Here is an 18,542-nt window from a genome sequence, read left to right as displayed (position 1 = left end):
GCAGTATTGAAAGTAAATGAATGAGTGAACGAATGAATGAATGAATGAATGAATGAATGAATGAATGAATGAATCGTCATGAACAGGAGAACAATGTCTGTATTAAGAATCAGGAGCAACACCCGAGTGGAAGAAAAAAAAAGCGAATTGTAAACGACCGTTTCTAAATACAGCTCGCCTTCACGGAGCAATTACCGCGCTTAGTACTCTGAGGTTGTTCGTAAGCAGTGTAAAGAAGGCATTCAGCGAATGTAAGACCGCTATGATACAATTTATTTCGTCCGATTCTATTCGATTCTTGCAATCCGTCCATCCCTCTTACTGATTGCAGCCATTAGGACGGAATATTGGGGGCAATGGAACTGCTTAAAGATTAAAAATGAAATGTTATTCGGATGAAATTATTATATTACCCCTCCCGCCCTTTCGCTCCGTTGACAACATAGCACTGTATGCCCGTACACACATGGTGTAATAATGTCCGCAATTATAGAGGCAGTCGAACACTAAACTTTTCGCCCTTGAAATGTGGCATTAGCCATGTGTGCTGAGCGCTGTTCCTTAACAAAGAGCGCCCAGTATTTATATAAGCCTTTCTAGGCTTGGAAAATTATCTCTTTATAAATGTAGTCTGTGTGCCTGATAGTCATGCAAGTGTTCCACAACAGCGTGGAAACTTTGTTCCATGCATGCTTTTCCTTGCTGGAACCGAAAAATTTCGCGCAGTGCCACCTAGCAGCCTTTATATCTCGTTAGCATACAAACATCCATGTCGCAGCATTCCTAAGGTATATTTTTACGGCACCACTCTGACGACAACATCTGTATGTACCGGCGCACAACTGATGCAATTAAACAAATGACGAGGTTCTACGCGTGCCAATCCTTCTTGAACTAGTTCGTGGCGCCGCCGCAGCGTAGCGTCATCACAGTTCCCTTTTAAAGCAAGCTGCACAAAATCCACCCGACCACTTACGTGAATAAGTGAAAGTTTTGCGACTACTATCCAAACCTATAACACATGGTCCGGACACGTCAAAAGAACTAACGACGTGCGATGTGAGCGCGCGCGCGCGCGCACACGCGCACACGCACGCACGCACGCACGCACGCACGCACGCACGCACGCACGCACACACACACACACACACACACACACACACACACACGCACGCACACACACACACACGCACACACACACGCACGCACGCACGCACGCACGCACGCGCACATACACACACACACACACACACACACACACACACACACACACACACACACACACACACACACACACACACACACACAAAACCAATGATCGAGCAGTGGGAGGGGGAGCTGGCCAGCTCGGAACCCGAAATCCAGCAACGGCTCTTCAGTAGGGTACTGCTGGCGGCCAAGTAGTATGGAGTCCTAGACAGAGGCACTCCAGCCAAAAATGATTCGTTCTGAGTAAAAGTGTTTCTCCTCCTCCTCCTGTTGAGTGACCATTAACCGCGGTTCTTACTTGTTTTCTTTTGCGCCTCATCCCTCATGTCAGCCTGATAAGCTGCTACTGCAATCTTACTTTGCTATGCAGCGGTTTCAAGCGTGGTTGCAGCAGTGATAGAGATTGGTTAGTACGCTTCCAGCTTTGTTTCCTAGCTGTTGCATGCGTAAATTCTTATTCCTCGCTCTCTTGCACCTGAACACTTGCGCAGATAAACGAATTTCGTACAGGAGAATTCGAACGTGAACAACACAATAAGAAGACTTAATTGAGAAAAATTAACTGCTTTCATGCTGCGTTATTATCCACTAGGTACCATGACCGCTCTGAGGAAATATATAACGGACCCTAATTTCTATGTTTTTGTCTTCAGTTATTATTTGTGAGATTTTGTGCAATCCACATTTCATTTTTTCTTCGCAGTACTGTAGCAAACAGCTGAACTAATTCTCTGTGTGACAGCTACAGAGGAGGGAGCGAAGGTCCTTGTAGGAGTGTTACAGCTTGTTGGAACAGACCTTCATCTTGTGTAAACTGGAACTGTTTTTTTCTGTCTTGCACCGATTTGTGTAGGAATGAATTCATTGGGCGTGTTTTTGTACTCTTTCTATTTCGTTTGGGATGTAGCCCTTCAAGGTGGCTCAGTGGCTATGGCTTTCAGCCGTTGAGCCCATAGTCGTGGCATTGAATCCCGACCGCTATGTCCGCATTTCTATGGAGGCGAAATGCTTCTAGAAACACCTGTGTGCTGTCCCTGGTGGTCGAAGGTGATCGGGAGAACACCACCACAGCGTATTTCGTATTCCACGTTCAGCTTTGGGCCGTTAAACCCTGAATACCACTATGTGAAGGAGCATGTGAAGGAGCAAAATGTGAAGGAGCAAAATGAGCAAGCTTCGCATACAAAACGATTATTTATTTACACATAATGTTAATCACATGAACAGGAGTATACGTTTTCTTGACGGCGTCGATAGATTGTTCGGACTGTCACAAAACGCCGCATTTAGTCGATTTATATATTTATATAGGTGCGCTTGTGCATTTGAAACTAAAGCGTTTTAGCTTAACACTAACGCAGTAAGGCTGCAGGAGGTGAACAACGACAAAAGCGGCAGGAGGACTAGACGCAACACAAGACGACGGGACGTAGTGGGGCCTCAGCAGCGAGCGGCAACGGGAGACACGGAAGATGGCGGACGGAGCACGGTGCAAGGCAGGCACGATGAGACATCAGTTGGAAGGTGTAGACTCTGCAATCACTGGGGCCAGGAAAAGGAAGAAATGGAAAAAATGGTATGAAATAGTCAACAGCGAAGAAATGAAGCAATTGCACAGCCTTGTACTAAACTTCGCACCGCTTTTTTTTTTTGGTGCCTAAAGAGAATAGAAAGCACCTGCAATAATTTTTGCTCGTTTTTTCATTTCTATTAATTCTGTTTCTTCCGTATCTGGGCAGGCGTTCCTAACGCCTGCCTACTAAGGGCCGAGTTTTGTTTAGCAATCCTGCATTTGAATTGCCTCTCGCTGGTTATTTCAAACGTGTTGCAATGGCACCTTTTTAAGACGCACAACTATGCTTAGTCTAAATTATCGTTCTTGAAACCAGAAAGCGCAGAATACTGACAATAACGGGTTTGTGTTTTCAGACACAGTGTCCAAACTGAGCGCTCCTCTCTGCTCTAAAATCCCTACCAACGGCATCTATTTATTTTTTCAAACAATTCAGCCACGTTCGTTGCGGAAACTCAAACGAAGCGGATCACCATGAGAGGCACGCCCAGTTCCGGGTTGTGCAAGTTCACCGCTCAGATGGCGAAGCACTTGAATGCGGCAATGTGCGCGTCTCAATGGAATGCGAACACGGGGTTGTCTTGCGATAACTCTAGCCGAGATATCCGCAACGTGCGTGGATGGTCGCCGACGTCCCCACGCCACGCACGTGTCAAGCACGGCTGACTGCCAGCCGTGTTGGCGGGTAACTTTGGTTTAGTTTGTTGTTTATTTTTAATACATTGCTCAAGATGATAAACCGATCGAGGTGGGCAAATAACTTGTACCGCTGCGTACATTCACATGTGCCCCGAAGAACATGATATTGGATATCATAGTGTTTCTGTATATTAACCACTGTTTGCAGCCCTCAGAGCCTTAAATCAACAAGCCATTCCATCTGTAATGCATCTGGTGCGCCTAAGGTTGACAGGCGTATCGCGGGAATTTCGCCTCCTACGACAAAAAACATGTCAGGTGCAAGGTGCGGTAATAGATATAGAAGGGGTGTGAATTCTGAGCAGGGCAAAGGAGCAACGAAAATATATTTATACGAGGAAAATATTCAAGACTCCTAATTACAGCATAACAAAATGAGTTATTGTTCTTTCTGCACGCGCTAATCTCCCCTCCCTCACCCCCGGTCACTTGAAGAGAAGCTGCAAGTACAGTTTTTTTTTTCTGGTTTGTACAGATAAACCACCAGTTTTTTTAGGTTGTTGCAAAGTAAGCGCTGGACATTCACGCTGCAACATTCTTCGTGCCCGCCGGCACGCGCGCACAACATCCGAACGCCGGAACGCAGAAAATTGACCCTGAGAAAACCTGTACGCACAGGAGCAAGCGCAGAAAGACGTAGGACTTGTTGCCGATGGGAGCCCCGTGCTCAGCCGTAGAAGCCACCGTAGCCGCCGCCATAGCCGCCGCCATAGCCGCCGCCGTAGCCGCCGGCGAACGGGAAGTATCCTCCTCCAAATCCGACCGAAGGCACCACTGGTCCCTTGGCAGACACGTATGGCGCGGCAGCGGCCAGGCTGGTCTTGGTTCCAGGCTCGTTGGTCTTGACGACGGCGCGGAATCCGAGCTTGTCGGCCACGTAGTGCACCTGCCGGTGGCGGCCGTCGACGTCGGCCAGGGTGTAGCTGCCCACAACGGGTCCGTAAGCCGCGCCGGTCTCGTAACGGCTGTTCGTGGCGCCCAGTCCGTTCACGATGTTGTATCCGAAGCTGTACCGTCCGAAGTCCTGCAACGAGCAGTTTTGCGAGTCTCTACAAAGCGCTCGCGTCTACCTGCTATTGTCGACGCTTCGTACACTCATTCCGGTACAAGAATTTGAACCTGTCTGTGAAAGGTGGCTTCTTCCTTTGGCCAACCTAACTTTGGACGTGTGCATAGAATCTAATTGCCCGGAGGATGGCTCTGACATGGGTATATGCGCCTTAAAGAAGACTGAGCTTTAACTTCTCACGCAGTCCTTCATATGTGAATGGAAATAGCATCTTCGAACTTACAAATACGATAAAATTTACCCGGAGAAAATAACAGCCGGGTGTGCTGTTTCCTTCAAAACTCTACGTGTCTCCGCATGTGACGAGTACAGTCGCCGGGCTCTGCGATGAGGCTGGGTAACTGTTCTTACGCACGTTAGCGCAAGCACGTTAATTAATATGGGTTGAAAATGATGCCTAGGTCTCCATAAAGAAAAGCCGGATATTCGATCTAATGACCCCACCTTCTGCGTACAGTTTCATTGTATAGGAGCGGAGACAGCATCAAGGTAAGATGGGAAGGTGGGCGACTTAGCCAGTGCTCTTCATAAACAACACACAAAACGCCGAATGCGAGAGTGAGAAGCAATAAAAAACTTGCTGGTTTGTGCGCTGGTATAATGGGCAGCGTAAAGGTTTGGGCAAATTGGTACGACATGCTTTGGGAGGAACGGCGCGGCAGGGAAAGACTCAGGCTTAAGAAAAAAACACTCGTAAGCGCCAACTTCCAACTTCCGTGGCGTTTCCAACCATGGCGTTCACACAAGAAAGCGCATTATTATCACCAAATGCTCGCTGTTATCTAGGAAATCATGCGAAACGCGGCATCTTTGCTCCTGTTCACATAGTCTTAGGTAATAAAGTTTATGGTGCTTTGCTTCTCAGCACAGCTAAGTTTCTGTTTGCTGGCCTACCATGGCACAGTAAACATAGGTTTGAACAAGTGAGTTGCTGTAAGCACCTTAAAAACAAAACCTAGCCGTCGTGAGAAAAACTGGCACCATTATTTCCCTAACAGATCTGCAATATGTATGGTTTTACATGTCGACGGCATCCTAATATTCTTGCTGAGAAAATACCACATTAAACAGAATAGGGGTAACCTCATAGAACTTGTGGTAGCTTGTAGAAAATTAAGTTTCATGCAGATTACTCTTCCTAATTAGTACCGATTCAAAGTGGTCATATGAAATATCGCGGGTATCGCATGTACAAGCACTCCTTGACATTGAAGCTGGTTAAGCCTGTTGGCGGTTCTTCAGAACTGAGATATTGTGTCAGTCGTTCTTTAACTGGAAAGAAAATGTCGGATGTATTCTCTTGAGAGTCAAGGGCTTCACTTACATCCTGCTTCCTGTGCGTTCTACTAAATCCCCCATACGGTGCTATGGCGCCGGCCGCAGCCAATGCTGCTAGGCTCAGAATCGTTGCGACCTGCAATGAGAGTCAGTAAAACAGGTAAGCCTTTCATCTTGTACAGTCAATGTGACTTCGATGGAATTTCGCCGAAAAGAAACAAAGTACAGCCTTTGTCAAAAGTTTAAAGCCGGGGGGGGGGGGGGGGGGGGGGGGGTGAGGAGGGGGTGTGCTTCAAAGCCTTGTAATGGAACTCTGGTAGTATCCATGGAAGTTCTTACCTTTGGTGAAGGGGTTGGGGAGGGGGTACCAGAGTTCGTATTACCTTTAATAGATTTGGAGCGCTAGGGATGCATAACAAGTCACATGGTGTTGCCCATGATCAAAATCCTCTAGCTTCAAAATTTTCACAAAGACTGTACAAGCTTTATCTAATTGAAAAATGCAGCTTTCTCGGGCTGTTTGAGACACTCGCGATGGCTCAGTGGCTACTGCATTCGACTCGGTTGATCCGGTTTCGTCTTCCTTCCCTAGGAAGAGCATGGCGTACACATGGCCAGGTGACTGAGTGGTTAGCGAGTTCGGCTGCTAAGTGCGAGACGCCCGATGAAATCCGGGCCGCGGTGGCCGCGTTTCGATGGAGGCGAAACGCAAAATACGCTCTCATGTTGTGCGATGTCAATGCGCGGTAAAGAATTTCAGGCGGTCAAAATTAATTCGGAGACCTCCACTACAGCACCCTTTTTTTTTCTTCCTTCTGTAATTATCTCTTTTGTCCCTTCCTTCACAGCACAGTAGAGGTGTTCCCGATAACTGATTTTGATTTAATTTCCGTTTGATTTATTGATGTTAGAGATAAATTCTTAACAGCATCAGGGTACACAATGAGCAAAGTGACGCCGCAGTATGTCCGTCGGGCTCATTGTGTATAGCCATTACGCTGTTAGGGAATTTTTACACTACAGCGGGGTCACTTGTAAGCGAGAAATATTTAGCTGCGCTTCGCGAAAGTGCTGATGCTTCACAGTCCTTCCTGGCAGGACCTAAGACAGCACATAAGCTCAGAGAAGACCCAACGCACGTGATAAGCAGATCTTCCAGCTTATTTTACTGCCACCATCTACGCTACGAAAAGCTTTTATTGTTGCTAACGATACGCAATATTAGTCTACCTGCTCTCCGGCCCTCCCGCTCCTAGACACTTTACCGAATCATCCTCATACCTGCTCTAAAAAAATGAGAACTTTCGATTAATGTACCACATCGAATGAATGGAGTTCTTGATTCCTATATCTACGGCGAGACGAAACAACTTTATACGGGAGTAACCTCGGCTGCAGGCTGAAAGAACTAGGCCCGACATTACCCACGGCGTTCCAATTTTTTAAAAAAGATTTCTTAAAGTAAAACAAAGCACTCTGAAGGAATTAAAAAAAATTCAATAGTTTTAGACGCTGTCCGTTGAGGTAGACCTGTTTTCTTCGGATTATGTTTGTGAATTTCGTTATCGGTGTGTAAGTGAACGCCTCAGCAAGTAACGTTAAAAACGCACATATTTTTTTTTTTGTTTCTTCGATGAAAAAAGTTGGCACTGAGGGTAGCTATGTAGAAAAACTTGAGTAGGAGCATTTATACGATGCTAGAACGCTTGCTGGTTCCTGTTCTATGTGGGCCACAGTACAGTTTTGGTAGCTGTTAACTCATCGCTACAAAGCCCGGAACTGTCTATTACTTCCTTCGTATAGTCTATGACTTACCCAGCATACACAGCTCAGGATAGTTAATTAACCTCGACATCGTTACCATAATAAATCTTTATGCTCATAGACTGTTTCGCTTGTATGAAGTTGAGCAAAACCGACATACTGATACCATCTCCTCTATGGCTCCTTTGTCTGATTCGCCAGATCCTCCTGTCTTTCCCTGTCTTTGCGTTTGGGCTGTCAATATGTCGACTGCTATGTCGACTGCAGCAAAGCTACATTCAGTGAACATAACTGCCTCATACAAGCAGGTATATCAGCTGAGCTAGCACTTGAGGAGTCCTACGCATATGCCATGCCAACACTGCAAATACAGAAACTAAAAGCCTGAAAAAAACGCGTATACGGGCTGCATATTTATGGCTATCGCGTTGTCTTTGGTACTCTTGGGGTGTGCTTCTCTAGTTGCAGTTCAGAGTTCTCTCGCATTTGCCAAGTCCTCGAATGTAGGCCAGTATGCTGCTATGTGCGACCTCCAGCAGGTACGGTTTCTGTCGCGATCTCGAGATGCCGTCAAGCTGAGTGTTTTATCAAGCAAATGAGCTTCGCAAACTGCTTCTGTGGCAAATCGCAGAGACTAGCATGTACGTACTTCTAGAGAACGCGAAATTAAGCTTTACCGTACCACTCGTTTCATGTTCTCGCACATATTTAGAGCCATGCTGTGTGTGCGTAGATCCAAAAGCGCATGGTGGGTAGGCGTATGTCGAATATTCGAGAGGCTACAGGGCAGAAGTCAAAGCATTAACGCAGTGCACATGCCAGCTAACTATCTCTCTGGACTCTGCTACTTGCACCGCATCATGGGCGCTAATGGGCCATTGCGTTGCACGCACTGCGGGGGCTATTCGGACAACTGATTACCCGCCCTCCAGCCACAATTTTATTCCACCAATGTCCTCGAAAGCTCCCCACCCACTTAGCTACATGGAGAACCTCACTAACTACCTTCATCGCTTAAACCTAGTAAGCTCCAGATGTTCTTCACTCTAAACACAGATACGCCCATATGGGTGTAAAAAAAGAGTAAGCTGTCCTCTAGTGGATGTGTCTACATCATCGTAGACGCAGTTACAAACGTGACGCTTCACCGGGCTTGGCTTCAGTGAACAAAAATTCAGGGGCACTTTGACTGTCTAAAGTGCGTAGAGGCGAAAGCGTTTTCCGCACCACTTTGGCTGCTTCTGTGGCACTGGTGGCGTCACATGTAATTGAGTACTAATTACTAAGTGATGACAAATCACTAATTTATGGTTAATTACTGATTAATGCCTGAATACTAATTAACTGCTAATTAATTACGCTTAGGCTTCGCGTTTACGAATGGAGCGCGACAGCGTGTTGTAGCGCTGCCACGGAACTCCACCACCCGTTCGGCGCGATGCCTTGCCGTTCGAACGCAACGCTTTTTGAGGAAAGGAAATGGCGCAGTAATTCTCTGTCATGTCGGTAGACACCTGAACCGCACCGTAGAGGAAGGGAGGAAGTGGGAGTGAAAGAAGAAAGACAAAGATGGCCCGTAATTAAGAAAATGAAAATTGTTTTTGAGGAAAGGAAATTACGCAGTAACTGTCTCACATATCTCGGTGGACACCCGTCAAAACTCAGAGGGGCGGGGGGGGGGGGGGGGAGGGGGTGCACTTTTATGACCTAAAGTGCGGTCACTGATGTGTGGTTAAGATGTTAAGCTTCGCCTCTGAGTGTGGAACGCGACAGCGTCTTGCAACGCTGCCAGGGAGTCCATAGAACGCCATCGCCCATTCGGTTCTACGCCTCGTTCGTCGGTAAATTGGTTTTTGTGGAAAGGAAATGTATCTGTCTCTCATATCTCGGTGGACACCTAAACCTCGCCGGAAGGGAAGGTAGGAGGATGGCAGTGAGCGAAGACACCGTATTCACTAGACGCGCCTTTGTTCATTCCAAACCATCGAGCTGGCATGGCGGAGTTGATAGCAGGCTCGTCCCGCACTCCGAAGACCGGGGTTCGATTCCCGAGCTCGACCAATTTCCTACTCGGTTTTATTTATTTATATGCCTGACTAGAAAAGTTAATTAGGCTAATTGTGTAATTAAGCAATTAACTAAGCTCAGTACCACTCACTGGGAGCATCACTATATGATCCCTTCAATTGGTTGCGTGGTTGCTAGCCAAAGTACAATTGGCCCTGTTTGAAATTGACGCACTGTGACGTCACGACAGTTTCGACCAACTGAAAAGCGTGACATTTCTGTCGACAACTGCTGCTTACAACGATGAGACATTAAAGGCTTCCGCCTTAATATTTTCTGTGGCGGTCACTGAACTTACTGTGGTGAAAAAGAAAGGAAGGGATGCTTCTTAGTTATGATAAGATGGGCCGTGAATGCATCGTGGTGCACGAATTACGAAAACTAAAAAAATTGACAGACGATTACGATAGTCGGTAATGCGAAATTCACCTGTGACAGCTGTGGCAGCTGCTACCTGCCACAGCTGGCAGGTAACGTTTTACGCTGCTAGCCACCCTTCTGGATCTTCCCAACCACCTTCCAGCTGTTCATTCCTCCGCCCTCGCCGTGGCAGGTGGCGTTTCGCTCTGCTACTACCTGCCAACACGCCACCCCTCACAAGCCTACACACGCCACCTGTCAGGTGGCGTGTTACGCCGACCACTATGACGCCGAACGCAGGAACGGGCGCCTAAGAGCTGCGCTCTAAAACAAGGAACGCGAGTACTTTCTTACTTGACATCTTTTTCGCAGTATTACTGCGCATGCCGCAGGTGGCTCACAAAACTAGCCTGTTCGCTGAGCTCTTTCTTCGAGAATATCGACTTGGAAAGAAAGAGAAAGCGATGATAGGTTTCGCAACACTTAGGTGCAATGAAAGCTGATTGCTGCAGAATGGCCCGGTGGTTTGAACATCTGCTACTGCTTCCCTCATTGGTTGAGGTCGTCCGGGGAAACGGTAGCAGAGCCTTCAGCAAATGGGTCATGCTCATCTCGGCACTCCCGCGCTACTCCAAAGCCACCCTACCATTGCCTCAATGCTTGCGTTATTCTGAACGTGCTCTACTTTTTTGTACCCACACATTGAAGAGGAGCTGACATACTAATGGCGGAAGAATATTAAAAAGTCCTTCCCTACGATCCTATGGTTCACAATCTATCGTACGTTATCGCTCCTGAACGGGTCAGTCAACAACACCGGGCTTACCTTTGCGATCATGTCTCCGCGTTGGTGCTGTTACTCCCAAGTGACACGCTGTTCACCCACGCTGCCCTTATATAAGGGAGACCCGTGGCAAGAGCTTCTGCAGGAACCATTTTTCCTTCGTTTCCAGTGACCTTAGACATAAGCAGGTGGGCCGTTACATGGCGTTCGCCCCAGAATGACCGGCCCCGCGCCACCTTTGCATGACGCGCGCCATCGTTGAGTCAAATTTGAGCGACCATAACTGAGGCCAGCTTATGTCGCTGGGCAAAAAGTATGGCGCTCAACGGGCTCGCTTCGCCTTCCCGGCGCGTTTTGCTGGCAATTTGCGAACCAAGCGTGACCTTATTACGCGCTAAAGTTTCGCTCGAACTCTCGTGAGTTTTGCGCCACGCACGTGCTCACCGAGTACCTCGCTGGTCTGTCTCATGCAGCCGTTTGTCTCTTTCTTTTTCTGCAAGCTGTGTTCCGTGGAGCCACTGTACACTAAGCGTGCGCACAGGCATGTGGTGTCCTTACTGATTGCACAACTCTAGTCGCGAATTCGACCTTCGCTATGCCTTTTTACCGGCAAGGTTAAGGGCCAAATCAACCGTCTTGGGAACTTTGTAACCTCTTCTATGTGCTTAGTTTCTTCTTGAGCTTAGAGTGCAGATGTTTTAGCGACCCTTGTAGACATTTGTCTCAATGTTCGTAAAGGAGCAGCAGAAGAGTCTAGAAAAAAAAGGAAGGGTCTACAAAAAGAATTCGTTGCGACTTCAAGCCTTGAAACGCGTTGCCGCTTTGCATCGCAAACTACTTATTTTTCTTGCTGGAGGTTGCACATTTTCGGTGTTAATGTGATCGAAATAATGACAGTAAATCAAAGAAAAAAAAAAGACCTGCACGTGGGACATCTTAATGACGTTTAATTTATTTGGTAACGGCCTCTATGCTTTGTCAGTGTTGCAGGAAGAGTGCATTAAACGTATGCGGTACTAATGTAGCTACATGTGCAAAATAACCTAATTTATTCGGGGTTGCCATGGCACGTGTCCTCATCTCCTCATGTTCTCATATGCTATTATTTCCAGAGAGACTAGTGGCGCAATGGTGAAAGTACTGGAGTTTAAAACTCGCGCCTATGGCAGTGAGTAATGGTTGCACTTTGTGTGCCACTATCTTCTTAATTTGGCAGTTTCAAGCTTGATACCTTGTTTGAGTTCGAGTCGGCACTCGGGCCCCGAGGAAGTCCTATCCAATCGTTAATTTGAATTAATACGTTTTGTTTCAATTAATTAATTAATTAATTAATCAACCGAAATGATTTTACTTTGTGACATGGCACACAGAATAACTGGCTGCAGAAAAAAGCTGCTTTATAGCAGCTTCACTGAACTCCAGCAGCTCACCAAAACGAAGAAAAATAGTTTATTCACTCCTGCAACATGGCCACACCGGAAACACTGCAGCATAGTTAAAGAGAAGGGCAAGTATATAAAGGCTGTATCTCACGTAAACATAGGAATGCAAGGGAAGAGGAAATGGTTAAGTGATTTTTGTTTCCGCTAAAACGAGAAATGAACGGAAGCTCTGTATTGCAATAAACAGAGCGGGGAGGGCACGCCAGCACTTATGCTTGTTAACAAAATTTAACGAAGTTAAAAAAAAAAAAACAGAATGGTTCAAAACATTGCATAGAATTTGTTGCCTGCGAGCCATGCATCCGTAGCTCTGGGATTCCCTCAAGTACGGGGTCGTCCACTCTTAGTTAGAACACGCTAGCGCATGGCCGTGCTCTTTGGAGGGTCACTGCGTCCGAAACGGCTGCACATCGAAGTGAAGTGGAGACGACGCGAAGCACCACGTCCAGGTACACCCCCTCCTGGCCGCACTCTGAAGAGTGCGGCCATGCGCTAGCGTGTTCTAACTAAGAGTGGACGACCCTGTACGTGGGATGGATTCCGCGTGCTGCTGGAGCTGTTCATGTGGATCATGCATCGTTCGTCCTTCCGGCAAAGCGTGGACAGGAACAACGGCGAATATAACGCGGGAGCCGCGCGCTGCAGCGTTGCAAGCAGTCGACGAGTGGAGCGGTGAACCGTGGCGTTGTCAGGAGCTCGGAGGACGGCGGCTGCAGCGGTGCACTGAAGTGAGAGAGAAGTCAGGGCTGTTCTATTTTTGGTTATTCGAACGCGCCGTTTTATTTGCCAGTCATGGTGAGCGCGGTGATTCTAATAACAGCACGTCGTTTTTGTTGCAAAAGTCGATGACTGAGGCACACCGAGAGCCATGAATGGGATAGGGTTTGCATAGTAGACAGTGTGAGTATAAGAGTTTTAGTTATGACGCTCAGCGCCCAACATTTTTTCTTCTAACTTAAGCTCTGTGTGGTATGCGTAGGTATAAGGTAGGAATATATTGTAATGGTGAAAACGAAAGTGGCGGTCTGTGTTTTATCCCGTAACAATATACGTAGGTATAACAGTGCCGCAACACAGGAAAACCTAAATGATGCGCAGTTAAACGCGAGTAGAGCTAAAGCCAGCTAATGGAGCGTTGATTCCGGATTAGTTTCGGTGCTCGTTTTCGCACATGCATCCTGCCCTTTCGCATGCTCCTCTCGTTACTCAGTGATATATCACTACAATGCAATGAGAAACTGCACCATCTCACATGCAACGTTGTTTTACAGCGATAGCTATAGGGGTTTTTCCGGGATGAATGACATCGCAGTACGTACTAATCGTAAATTCACGCAAACTTGCGGAAACTCACTGCCAGTGCTACGGGAGCATACGCTTGCACGCTTGGGAGCATGCAAGCTAAGGGGAGGAGGGCCAGAGATGCGAGCACCCGTGCACGCAGCTCGTGCCTCGCACCTCGGGCAGCCTTCGTCGTCGTCAGGCGCGGTAGTCGGACGGATGATGCAGGTAAGCAGGTCACGCAGGCGAATTGAACCCAGGCAGCTCGGCACGCTGCCCGATGGAAGGTGAAAGTCCGTGCCCATACATTTCATGCGCAAAAATTGACAACGTTTAGCAATGCTGATTAATGCTGGGGAACTCGGAGATAGTGGTATCGCCCGTTCGCACTGGTGGTGCTTAACACTTGATTCGTAAGAATCGTAGCATAGCTCGGGGCAGGAGCGTCCGCGCTTTGCCGAAGCCACAGAGAGTGCGCATCTGCGTGGTCGTTACGAGTGGGGGACGTACAGTCTTTATCAAAAGTAACCAGGCCGCATGGTTTGCTTCTCATTCGTATAGCAGACCCCTCACATTTTCCCTAAAGTTCAAAAACTTCTTTGAAGGTGAGGGCAGGGGTTCAAATTCAAATTCAAATTTATTTAGCATCAACAATGATGTTACAAAACTCGATGCTCGATGCTCCTTACCATACAGAGATTTAGAGCTTGAGGGCCGGCATAATAGCTTTACTATATGACTGAGAAGTAAACCATGCAGCCTGGTTACTTTTGACAAAGACTGTACTTTCAGGTTTAAACAGAAAAGGAAAAGCGAAAAAGGTATGCCGATTAAGTCTCCTAAATTCGGTTTTAACTGAAAACGGCCCGTATTTATTCGTTTTTAAATGACATAAGGGAGATCGAATACTTTTCAAAAAACAACGAACTAGGATTTATTTACAACTACGCCAAAGAGACACTGGCTGGAGAGCGTCGAAACGAGAGGCTAGCTTCTCCGGGATCTCTGAGTGTCTGTTTTCCGGCTATAGACGGAGCAATCGTACCCTCCGCGCGCCCGCCCTCACTTTCATATCACCACCACACACCGACACCGCTTTCCCTATGGGGGAGTAATGGGCGCTTCCGAACTTTTCTTGGAACAGGCCGAGGCGTTTCCCTCGGACACAGTGGGTGGCTCGTAGTGTTGTGCCTTGAAGAGGTCTTGGTGGGTGTCACTGGCAGAAAGTCTTTGACAGTATTCATGGCATGGACGCCACTTGCTACTGAGTAAAAATAACCCAATCAAAGGAGAAAATTAATCATGTACGCCGACCAGGGCCGCGGTTGAGATAGTGGTACCTTTGGATTAAGCAGCGCAGCCGAACGTCTTGAGGCATTGATCCGATACTTTGCACGCCTCTGCATACCGAGAGGCTGCACGTACAGTCTTTGCCAAAAGTAACCCGGCACAGGTGGTTGGTTTGTTTCTTAGCCGCGTAGCGAAGCACTCATGGCAGCCCTTAAGCTCTGATTCTGTGTAAAGAAAGGTGAGACCTTGTCCTTACATTATGGCACCGTTCGGTCTTCAGGGCTCCTGTAAATGCTCCGTTATACGTTTGAGAAGCAAAAACCTGTTGCTCGGTTACTTTTGGCAAAAGGGGTACCTCTCCGCCAAGCGTCGTATTCTAGCGTAGCGATGTTCAGTCAGTACCCCCCCCCCCCCCCCCCCCCCCCCAGGCCAGTTACTTTATTAAGTAGGTTTCTCCACTGCATTAAGGACGCTTAGATGACACCATGCATAAATGTCACGAAAAACTGTCATGTTCTGGCTACCGGGACTGTTAACCGGCCATGCCAACCGGCCAGTCAACCCGTAGGCCATGCAATGACTCGTCGTCTTCTTGCTCAACCTCGGGGCAACATGTAAACGCTAATATGACATCCCGTCTTAAGGAAGTCTAATTTCAATTAACGTTCTTACCTGAAGGTTGAATCATTCCTTCCGTTACTTCCGTTACTTTCGGAAATGGCGATAACATATCCTTGAACAAGAAGAGCTCTAAATACGACCATATATGCATTAACTCTGTAAATCTAACGCTTGGGCTGGTAAAAAGGTTGAGATAAGCATATAAGTGAATTTGACCCCACAGAGATATCACGTTATATGACCGAAAAGAAGTCAGTATCGTCAACAGAAAAACCAATCATACAAAATATGCAAACTCTGTTCTGAAAAAAAAAAAAAGCCCGCCATATTTTCCCAAAATAAAAACCGGATCGAATGTCCAGCCTCTAGTTATAATTGTATAGTTATGAGCAAATACGATGATTGGTACTATTCTTAAAGTGGGTGGACACCTGGGCTTTACCATTAAGGAAGTTATTACGGTAGGTGGCAAAGGGGCAGACATTTAAAAGAAGATAAAACTGACGACATTTTATTCATTTATTATTCATTTATTTTTACTTATTTCTACTACAGGCCGCAAAGGCCTAAGCAAGAGTGGCATACTATAGAGTAGACTTTAGGCTAGCTCTCACTGAATTTATTGTCAATTTTTTTTCCTGGCTTGCAGTGGATCATACGACACTTCGACAGTGAGACATTGCAGGAGTCCATTACGCTCAGCATAGCTTTGTTTACACTTTGATCCATTCGGGCAAGAAAGGCAACCGTAGCAGAAGAGGTTTACATAAGCACGACAGCCTATTTATTGAAACCGTATACTTTATTCCAGATCGCAACTGCTTTCAAAAAACCACTCCCTGCACCGTGTCAGACTTCGCTGTGAAATGAGTTGAAAATTTTTGTTTCCCATTTGCAGTCGACTTGTAAATTGTTTATCCGTAGTATCCGTGTCGTCCATATCCGTATCCGCCGTATCCATATCCGCCGTGCCCGTAAGCTGGCACGGCCTTGCCGTGGGCGGTCAAGTAGGGTGCAGCGGCGGGGAGGCTGGTCTTAGTCCCAGGCTCGTTGGTCTTGACGACGGCGCGGAATCCGAGCTTGTCGGCCACGTAGTGCACCTGCCGGTGGCGGCCGTCGATGTCTCCCAGGTAGTAGGAACCGTGCACGGGGCCGTACGCATTTCCGGCTTCGTGGCGGCCGTTGACTGCTCCGTAGCCGTTGACGATGTCGTATCCGAACCGGTAATGTCCGTAGTCCTGGACAGGAGCGCAATGTAAGGTAGGGACGGCACAGCGACGATAAGCGCGAAAACTAAGGACTGCGGGTGCAGAGCGTAGATATAACGAAAATGACGCCTGAATGATTACACACGCTTTAAAAAGGCTGTTAAGCGCTCATGGAAGTATTGCTTAGAACAAGGTTAATAAACTCCCGCTAAGTGACTTCCGGTTGTTTTGTCGGCGCAGTTCCGCTTAATACGGCCAAGCGAACGCACCTGTTAGAAAATTATACGACGTCACTCCTGCAAGTGACAGCGTGTATTTTTCCCATGTTTAATCCAAACAAAGTTGTATTCTGCAGCAGGTAGCATAGCGGCCACAGTCATCTACTTAATATAGATTACGTATCCAGCTGCGGTTCATTGTACACTGCTCACGACTAATTCCGAGGTGAGATCGATAGCCGATAATTAAAGATACAGGCTCTTACTTTTATTATTGCTTATGAGGACAAAATTCACAGTCAGTCTACTGAAATTCCTCGTGTAGTCCGAAATAGACAGCTTTCATGATCTAGGCAATTTTTTGACGTAGATATTCCGAGTCTTATGTTTTTATGTATTATCCAATTGCATGTCATCGCAAAACCAGGGGCGATACGAGTTGTCAAGCATACTGTCTAGGTGAAGTAAGAATATGTCGAATTTGCGGGAGTCTTTAAAGTAAAAGTTATTTATCGGCAGCACACAGAATCGAATTCAATAACCTCGCTAGAAGAGACACATCGACCCTAAGAAACAAGGAAGGGCTGTTGCCAGGCCTGCACAGCCGAAGGTGATCTTAAGATGAAAAAGTTCCCTGTCTACGAGAAACGCGGGAGGCAATGGTGAAAGTTGTAAGTTTAAGTGCATAGTAACGAGGAAAGCGAGGTATTTTAGGCAAACGAGCCTCTCTTTACGACGACCGCACTTACGTCTTGCTTCCTGTATGTTCTGCTAGATCCGCCATGGTGTCCTCCCGCGTAGCCTCCTAAAGCGACGGATGCGACGCCGAGGAAAACGACAACCTGCATCAGCCCCAAGAGTGACGCCGACAACGAAGTTCAGGGCTCGTGAAGCGTCATCACTTCCCCCGTGACAAAGAAAATATCTATTCGAGCAAACGCCCGGCTTTCAAATTAAAGCTGACAGGAGCTGCCCTACACAACTTGAAAAAACAGAACGTGCACATGCAAGGGTGGTCGAGCGGGCTAGTTGGTAGTTCATATTTGGAAAAAAATAAAAAATAAAAAAACAGCACACCCTTAAGACACGGACTCAGCAAGATAGGGCGACACAAGGCTCTCCTGGGAGGTTTTCAACCATCTCTTCACCATGGTACAAGACTAATGAAGATCATTCGTTCCGAGTGGCAACGACAAGCACGTTTATACCGCGAAACTCTACGTGCAGCTTCACCGCCTCGACAGCTCCCCAAGAATGAAGATGAAGTGGCGTGAGCTTTCTGCTCTTGCTCACAGTACTGTAGAAGCCCTATGGCAGTACGAACTCTGATGCCTACGAGCCAACACACCGAAACAGCGCTGCAGATTCAACAAGATGCACACGCTCAGAAACGTGGTGCTGCCGGACAAAGTGACTCGCGTTCTCAGCCTGGGCCCAAAATGCGCCGTTGAACCCAATCAGTCGCCCCCAGAACTAATTGGTGAGGCAAGTGGCAAATCGTGCTCTTCTTGCTCTAGCTGCTTGTCTGAAGGCAGTCAGATTTTGTCGCTCTGCAGGTTCAAGGACAAAATTGGGCCCATTAATATGTCACTTCATTTCTATGAAGGCATAATCTTTCGCTATTCGGACGTAACCGTGTGCCGTCCTATCCTGTGCCGTCACATATCATTTGTACAAAT

General features: G+C 47.2%; 1 protein-coding gene and 1 pseudogene across 1 annotated transcript; both read right to left on the bottom strand.

Moving 5' to 3' along the window:
- Positions 1 to 4,148: 4,148 nt before the first annotated feature.
- On the bottom strand, positions 4,149 to 10,857 carry LOC149352721 (adult-specific rigid cuticular protein 15.7-like). Its single transcript, XM_089577240.1, has 3 exons — positions 10,846 to 10,857; positions 5,875 to 5,964; positions 4,149 to 4,505 (listed from the first exon to the last, which is right to left on the bottom strand). Exons 1-3 carry the CDS (start codon positions 10,855 to 10,857, stop codon positions 4,149 to 4,151), a joined length of 459 nt encoding a protein of 152 aa, XP_089433366.1.
- Positions 10,858 to 16,351: 5,494 nt separating this feature from the next.
- LOC149352720 (adult-specific rigid cuticular protein 15.7 pseudogene) lies at positions 16,352 to 17,711 on the bottom strand (annotated as a pseudogene).
- Positions 17,712 to 18,542: the final 831 nt, after the last annotated feature.

This window comes from Amblyomma mixtum, chromosome 3, assembly GCF_055824585.1.
Source record: "Amblyomma mixtum isolate Tamu chromosome 3, ASM5582458v1, whole genome shotgun sequence".
In the NCBI taxonomy this organism is placed as follows: Eukaryota; Metazoa; Arthropoda; class Arachnida; order Ixodida; family Ixodidae; genus Amblyomma; species Amblyomma mixtum.
Note: the sequence above shows the minus strand (reverse complement) of the source record. Positions and strands in the feature narration are given on the sequence as shown.